The sequence below is a fragment of the Poromitra crassiceps genome, assembly GCF_964638095.1.
Source record: "Poromitra crassiceps genome assembly, chromosome: 7".
Lineage (NCBI taxonomy): Eukaryota > Metazoa > Chordata > Actinopteri > Beryciformes > Melamphaidae > Poromitra > Poromitra crassiceps.
In genome coordinates, this window is record NC_139628.1 from 9032800 (window position 1) to 9041117 (window position 8318).

The 8318-nt window shown below is 40.4% G+C and overlaps 1 protein-coding gene across 1 annotated transcript; it reads left to right on the forward strand.

The window, feature by feature from the left end:
- The first annotated feature begins 1003 nt into the window (after window positions 1–1003).
- Window positions 1004–5761, forward strand: LOC310779974 (uncharacterized protein). The gene is made up of 5 exons (XM_083640500.1): window positions 1004–1036; window positions 2051–2146; window positions 2238–2288; window positions 2452–2652; window positions 4657–5761. The coding sequence occupies exons 2-5, from the start codon at window positions 2089–2091 to the stop codon at window positions 5151–5153; spliced, it is 807 nt and encodes a 268-aa protein (XP_083496626.1). The 5' UTR covers window positions 1004–1036; window positions 2051–2088; the 3' UTR covers window positions 5154–5761.
- The last annotated feature ends 2557 nt before the right edge of the window (window positions 5762–8318 follow it).

An 8318-nucleotide genomic window follows, 5' to 3' on the forward strand; every position in this document is an offset into this window, starting at 1 on the left:
ATATAGACTATATAATAATAATATAATGAATTACAAGATACAATACAAGATATAGCCTACCATAAGTACCAAATCAATACATATAAGATACAATACAATAATTATAGATTGATTCACCTTATGTAGCCCCGCCCACTTGACCCAGTTGTGTTATGACTTCCTGTTCAAAACACCGTCTGTTTTACCTGGTCACTAGTACTGTACTGTCACAGGAAGTGTAAACACAATAGGAAGTAACTGGCTGACCCCTGTGTTGGAACATAAGGTGAATAGGATCTATAATTTATAGAACAGCTGCCTGTGAATAATTGGACTGGGGGGGGATGGATGCTAGGTAGGCTACTGTATTGTATTTTTTATTATATATTTTTTATTTTAGAGAAAGACAAAATATGTCTGCTCTTGTTGAAGCTTGGGCTAAAAGCCCCTGAATTTTACATTCCTCTTTTAAAATAAAGATGTGTTTAAAAAGCTATTGTGTGTTAAAAGCTGTGTGTTCTGTTTTCAATGGCCTTTTCTCTGGGTAAACAAGAAGTGAGCTTGAAATAAACTGAGCTGCTCATTTTTTGGGACTGTGAGCTATAGCTCAAAGTTCAAAATATGAGCTATGAACGTGAACTATAGTTAATTTTAATCTGCGTGAGCTGAACTTTGAGCTTGCACAACATTGTTTGAATTGCATAGAAACAACTAATCAAAATGGACTATTTCACAGCTGATTTCACAAAAATGTTCCACTAAGGGGTGGACGCCCCCACTACACCAACCCCCCCACCGCGTCTCTTGCCATACCTTGGCTGTTGCTGAAATGACGCCACACCCTCTCATGTAATATTGCTTAAATATTGATACAACAGATGAAAATCCTTGCTTACATCATCACCATGCCAAACTGTAGTGTTTGAAGTGTTGTAACGATTGTCTTCAATGACATCAAGTTGAGCCATGTCAGGTTGGCCAACAAACCAAGTAGAGAAAGACAAGGACACTTCAGTCTGTTCAACACAACCAGTCTGTTAATCAAAAGACAAACAAGGTAAGTCATTTGACTCTTAAAACCTGATAATATATATATATATATATATATATATATATATATATATATATATATATATATATATATATATATATATATATATATACACATATATATATATATATATATATATATATATATATATATATATATATATATATATATATATATATATATATATATACACATATATATATATATATATATATATATATACTGTATATATATATACATATATATATATATATATACACCTACACACAGTATATATATATATATATATATATATATATATATATGAGAGACAGTATGAGTTAGTATCATTGAGAGACAGTATGAGTTAGTATCATTTTGAGATAGTATCTCGTAAATATAATTTAGCATCTGATAATTATGAGAGACTAAGTCATATTGAGATAAAAAATCTCACTTGATGATGGGGGGCAACTGGTATGTGCTGCATTTATGTATGTATGTATGTAATATGTATGTATGTACCGTATGTATGTATGTATGTATGTATTTTTTTATTTTTTTATTTTTTTATTTTCTTGCTGTGACCAGCAGCTCTATCGCTCAGTTGGTCGGTTGGTCTGTCCACAAAAAGTTCCCCACATTTTGGCAGCCACAGTTTCCACACTAGGAGGCTGAAATTTGGCATGGAGGTCAAGTGTGTGTGTGTGTGTGTGTGTGTGTGTGTGTGTGTGTGTGTGTGTGTGTGTGTGTGTGTGTGTGTGTGTGTGTGTGTGTGTGTGTGTGTGTGTGTGTCTGAGAGAAGGTGTGTGATGTGATTGTGTTCATGTTGGCTAAAAATGCAGGGTGGCAGAGGCAGAGGTGGGCTGCCCCTACCATCCTGCAATTTATATTGATGTTGTTGCAGCTACTGCAAATTGGTGCTTGTTTTTTACAGGTAGAGGAAATGGCCTTCCAGGCTTCCATAGATTTCATAACAGTGGAAATTACAGTTGGCTGTCAGTCTGTTGTACTAATGGAACTTCCCCTATTCTCTTTTAGAGCAGCACTGTGACAAGCCTGTTTTGTTGTCTGTCAACATGGGAGCAAGCTTCCAAGACGGGTGTGCCTGTTGTTGCACTAGCTTGTTTGTAGTTGGTAAGAGAAATCAAACAATAAATAGTAACAATTTGATACATACATTAATTTAACATTTTGAATGAAAATGTCTCGTCCTTGTTTGCTGTAGGCTGCACCATTCTCCTTCTGGGTGCGTTTCCAATTGCCCAAATCACCATAGGTAAGTAAGGATGATATTTTTTCACGTTTCTTCGGGTCGAAATTAATGAATTCAATGGGTTAAAATGACTGGCTGAAACCGCTACTTTCCATTTGCAACCATTTTAACATTTGCATCAAACATGTTTACCAGTTCTAAGCCTCACAGCTTCTTTGTAAATTAGGTGCAGTGTACATGGACGAGTGTCCAGTGGCACCAGTCATCCCAGTATACGTGTTGGTGTCAGGGGTTGCGGCGCTGCTGCTGCTGGTCCATAATGCCTTGTCTCAGCTCTTGGGCTCGGACACATCGGGCCTGGCCGGCTGCATTGTGGTAGCCTCGAATTTGTGGCTGGGCCTGTTCTTCTTCATCTGGTTACTCTTCGGTAAGCCATGAGGTCACTATTGACCTTTTATACTGATGTGATGTCATTCACCTCTGATATGATGCAGTTTGAGTCATTAAAGGCTGGCTTTACCGATTATCAACCCACTTTGTATCATTATAATGTCGTTAATATAAGCAGATGGGCAGTGTTTACCTTCACGATGGGCTCTATTTTCCCACAGGCCTTAGGCGCAGAAACTGGCGTTAAACGCAAAAAAACGCGCCTTGCGCCTGCCTCGGGAAGATAGTAACATGGTTTTAGGCCACGAAATGCGCTTTACGCCAAACAGGCGTGGCGCAGTGCCAGAATAGACAAATATGATGCAATTGCATTTTATAACGAAGGTAGCCATTAACTGTTATCCCAAACATATTACTTTAGATATTTATGTCGTCATTTACTTACCCATGATAACGAAGACAGGAGATCTGGGGCAAAATATATAGCGGACGAGTAGAGCGCGCAAAGTGAGCTGCGCTCTCTGTGTGGACACTTTTAAGCGACTTCTGCGCGGAGGTGCGCTGCGCGGCGCATGCGCGCAAGTTCCGCGTCCAGTATGTCCCCAGCGTTACTCCCTCTCTCGTGCACTCAGACAGGCAAAAAAATTGTTATACCGTACGTAGTATAACAACATGACCGTTTTTTATAACATGACAGTTTTGAGCCCGTGACATTCAGAGGCTGTTGCTGTGCAGCAGGGGAGAAGAAAAGGTAGCAAAACGATATCATTCTGGACAAACTTTCACCAAACTAATCTCATCATGACATAGGGATAGGCTATATTTTTCTAGCTGATGCGTTTAGAACATTATTTTCACTTTGATCTTGCTATAGTGTAGCATATTTACATGTTTGCAGTATTTAAAATGCAGTTAGATTGGTTTGAGAAGCATAATAATATGGAATAATAGCCTATATATGGAAACAGACAGACGGGGATAAAAGGGAGGGGGGGAGATCAGAGCCCTCGGCTTTTCTGAAGCCGGACTGGATCGCTCCGTGGAATTGGAGTTTAAAAGTGAAGCTTGTGATTTGTTTACTGCACTTCCCCAATGAGCAGATTGTGCATAATTTTACGCTTAAAAGGCGTGGTTATAATGCTTAAGGCCACCTGTTGCGCCGACACCAAAATATCGAGTGCGCTGGTCCACACCCATTAATCTGGGCTGCGCCTGGCACTAAGCGCAGTTTATAGGCCGATGCAACGATAGAGCCCCATATGTTTTCCACACAGGAGAGCTCCCATTTCCTCCTCTGGCAAAACATTCCGTTTTGACATTTTGCGTCACAACGCGTCACAACCGAACTGCAGAAGCTCTGCTCGAGACGAGGAATCTGCTCCGAGGGCTGTCGATGCAGCTTCCAGGGCATGCTGTTATCATTTATTTTTATTTTTTAAGTATGTCACATCCATGGAGAATCACATTGAGAGCCTTAACGAGCCTTAATGACTTGCAGCTGGCAGGGCGTTGAGTTTCTGCAAGCGGTACAAGGATAGATATTTCTCTGTGTGGAAAACATATAGCGAAGGTAAACACTGCCAGCTGCATATTAACAGCATTATAATGATACAAAGTGGCTTCATAATTGGCAAAGCCGTCCTTTAAATATTTCATTTTCAGTTGGCTGTTTAGTGTTTCAACTCATTCTTCTTCCCCTTCCTCGTATTTTCAGGACACTCTAAATGTAGTTCGAGAGGCTACAAGCCCCCAGGCAGGCACACATACAAAATACTGACAAATTTATAGATACTGAATATCACCTCTAATATCGATCTCCGGAGTTTCAGTTTAAAAATATTGGTCAAACCCAAATCGATTCCATTGAAATTTTGGTTGTTGGGATTAGATTTGAGTTAGGTAATGCTTACTACTACTAACTTACTCAACTTCCCCACATGCATCAATTTTGCCTTAACTGAAGGGTCGATAACTCGAGCAAAATGTACGTGCGCTGTAAATGCATTCAAATGATTTCAGTTTGTCTATTTTCTGTCCTCAGGTAGCTACCACATTTATTCCATATATCCACCCAACTATGACAAGAACACCACTGGCCCACAACACAATGTCACTGAAAGCAACTACACCCACGATCTATCAGAACGCGACAGCCGGTCCAACATCACCTTGGAGAACCAGAATCAGAACCCGAACCCAACCCTTACGAATCTCAGCGACCAGAACCGGACCTGGATCAAGGATGACAACCAGACTTTAACCAACCTGATTCAAGCTTTGGCCCTCAGCAACAACGCAGCAACCATCAACCTGGTCCGCCCGAAGCCTCTGCCTTACTGTGAGCGTACTCTGTACCTGTTTGCTTTCTGGTTCACTACGCTGGTCTATGGGTTTGCAGGGGTCAACCTCCTGATGATCTGCTGTGCGTTCAGTTGTATGAAAGGTTTGCTCTGCTTTACAAACTTTGTATCCTGGCGTGAGGGGGACACTGCGCCCATGGGTGTCGGAGGCATTGAAAATGTGGGTGAATGTGAGTAGATGTAATTTCCTGTATTCTGGCGCCTTTTAACATGTGGTTTGATACTTTTATCTGGCTATAATAGCATGAGGAAAATGATGGGTACATTTTGTAATTTCATCCAGAGGAAGTGGTTAACACCAGATCATGTTTGACGATATTACAAAGCTGAAAGTATACAGGCATTCGATGACTAATTCAGAGCCATCTTTAATGATAACCACTGTTTAAATAAACTTGAGGATCTCTGTATGCCCATATGCAATAATGTCATTTCTGTTAAATTCATCAATAAGTAAAGTGGAGAGGACAAAGTAGTCAAAGTGCCCCTATGCATTATCTAATAAAAACTACATGAATCTTCCAACATGAATAAATATGTGTAATGTAATGTAATGTAATCCGCTGTGTAATAAATATGTTCGGGTGGGAACTTTAGGATTTGTCTGTTAGATTGGCTGTTTGTGTGTCACTCGTAACACGCTCCATTATCAAGGGACATATCAATATATATATACGTGTAAGTAGCATCAGACAACAGACTTACACACAGACTTAACTTTGTGATTGTCTTTAGTTATCTTCCTACTTCTTATCTCTGTATATTGATGTGACCGCTACGCTGCATACAGACACTAAGACAAATTCCTCGTATGTAACTTGCATACTGTGGCAATAAAAGTGATTCTGATTCTGATTCTGATACACTGTGATTGTAACTCTGTTTTATTGTGTTTTTGACTGTCGTTCATCTGGGAGCCAGGGACTGCAGATGAAATGTAGCTTCCTAATTCTTGGACAGACAAAAAAAAAAAAAAAAATCACAGGAAAACAACAAAAATACATAAGAAACAAATAACATGCATTGGACGCGGGTCGCGGGTAGGATTTCAGATGTTTTTTTGCCATGAGTTGTGGACCTCCAATATGGTCACCAGAGGGCAGCATACAACAGCTGAAAGTCCTCTATTGTTAGTATTGTGTTGCATCACCTCACGGCCCTCTTGGTAGGAAATTAGCAGGTTATTGTAATCAAATGACACACAATGAACTGTCTGTATTGTAAACTACCATATTACCAATTCGTAAGCAGTGGACTAGTATATAATCACAATTCTTTGAATGGCAAAGTACATCAGAATCAGATTCAGCTTTATTGGCCAAGTACACACAATGAATTTGAATCTGGATTGCATTGATCTGTCAACAAACAAGTGGACACGGGCATTTATACATTTACATTAAAGGAGAATTCAATTGTTTTTTTTACAACCTGGACCTTATTTCCAGCTGTATTTATGTTTTACAACTCAGCCACAACAGACATTTCTGAAAACGATTCACTATAAAGCTAGAACGCACTGAGCAACAGCCTGGAACGGAGGTCATATTGGGGCACCTGCATTACTTCCGGTAGATAGCTGATTTCCCGCCACGTAGCGGCTCATATCCTTATTATATGATCGTGGCATAAATGTGAGCTCGATTTACCTCTGAGCCTGTCTGGTATTTTCCACATCCGGGGACTGTAGTGTAACAAATCAGTTGAGAGTTGAGAGCTCAGCTGCAGTCGGTCAAGCCTCCTTGTTTCGTGTTTCGCGTGGAGTAAACACCGTGGATCTGATTTTGAGAATATGGACGATGCATTTGAATTCGATGGCCGCCCGTATTTATTTGAACCGGACTAACATCATATGGATTACAAACTGAAGAGCGAGGCCAACGGGAGCTTTTATCGCTACCAATGTGACGAACAGCAGAGAGACACACGCTGGCTGCAGCAAGGTCAATACAACGTTCATTTTCTCATTGTCTCTATGATATAATAAGGATATGAGCCGCTGCGTGGCAGGAAATAAGCTATTTACAGAACGTAAATACCTGTACATGCTTTGCAGGTGCCCTCATGGCCTCTGTTCCAGGCTGTTGCTCGGCGTGTTCTAGCTTTATAGTGAATCGTTTTAGGAAATGTCTGTTCTGGGTGAGTTGTAAAACATAAATACAGCTGGAAATAAGGTTGTAAAAAACAGGAATTCTCATTTTAACTACAATATACAATAAGCGTGGTGTAAATGGTATCTTTTAAATATGTAGCATATATATGAAAGTATGTATAGTATAAATAAACATCTTTGTAAACTCATACAGATATATTTCCAGATATTGCAGTTATTTACCATTCAATGTAAACAAGACTTTGAGTCAGATATTGCAGTTATACGTATTTCAAATTGTGTGTGTGTGTGTGTGTGTTGGGGGGAGGGGGGATTATGTCATGGGTGCTACAGGTTGCTGCGGATGGAGCAATGACCTTATAAGTCTGTCCCAGACCACCTTTTCAAGTGGATCCTGTCACGGCTCCCTAACGTGCACACTCGTCAAATGTTCCGAAACTGGGGTCAATTTGGGGACAAGTGTGCCCGGGAACGGTACCAGGTTGCCAGTGAGAAAGCACCCTTAATTTTCTTGGAAACTATTTTTATTTTATTCTGATTGGTTTTAGATTTGTCTCATAGTTCTGTGAAGCCCAACACGAGCCGGGAAAAAAAGTAAAATAAAAAAAATAATAATTTGAGGGCTCCTTCATACTGAGAGCCCCTGGTAATAAGTGCCCAGGTTGCCCATTATGGTAGATCAGGCCCTGACATTGTAGCACAAAGCTAAGTAGCATCAGGGGCTGTAGCGCTCTTTGTAGGGCACGCACGCACACTGACGATAAAGGCTTCCACATTCTCCATTTACTGTCGGCAATATGGCAAATAGGTGAATCTACCAAAATGTGGGCATATCGCTTTAAATGACTTGGTGGGTTAAAGACACAGCAGAGTGGATGCTGGTTGACACAGGCTTGAACCCAGCTCATCAGTTGAAACAGACTCTAACCACGGTTACACCCTGCCTTTTCGAAACCCCCCCACTCCGAAGATCGACCTCCATTCTTCGTAATGGAGGGGTTTTCCCATTTTTTTTAAAGGCACCGCTATTCCGAATGGGGACAACCCCTCCATTTCGAAACCCCCCCACTCCGAAATTGATTTTCAAGTCCATATTTCTCCGAGTTTCCTGGCTGCATCAAACACTGCAACTCGTTGTTTTTTATTGAAAATATGCATAGGCGGCGCTAGACCATCGGGAATGGGGAAGCTAAATGTCATCAGATTTTCATAAAACAAAATCAGTTCAAC

Bases quoted from the DNA above. Each gene is read 5' to 3' on its own strand.
- LOC310779974 (XM_083640500.1), top strand. From the start codon at position 2,089: ATGGGAGCAAGCTTCCAAGACGGGTGTGCCTGTTGTTGCACTAGCTTG. The intron at 2,289-2,451 runs GTAAGTAAGGAT...TTTGTAAATTAG, and splicing joins AATTGCCCAAATCACCATAG to GTGCAGTGTACATGGACGAG. The intron at 2,653-4,656 runs GTAAGCCATGAG...TTCTGTCCTCAG, and splicing joins CTTCATCTGGTTACTCTTCG to GTAGCTACCACATTTATTCC.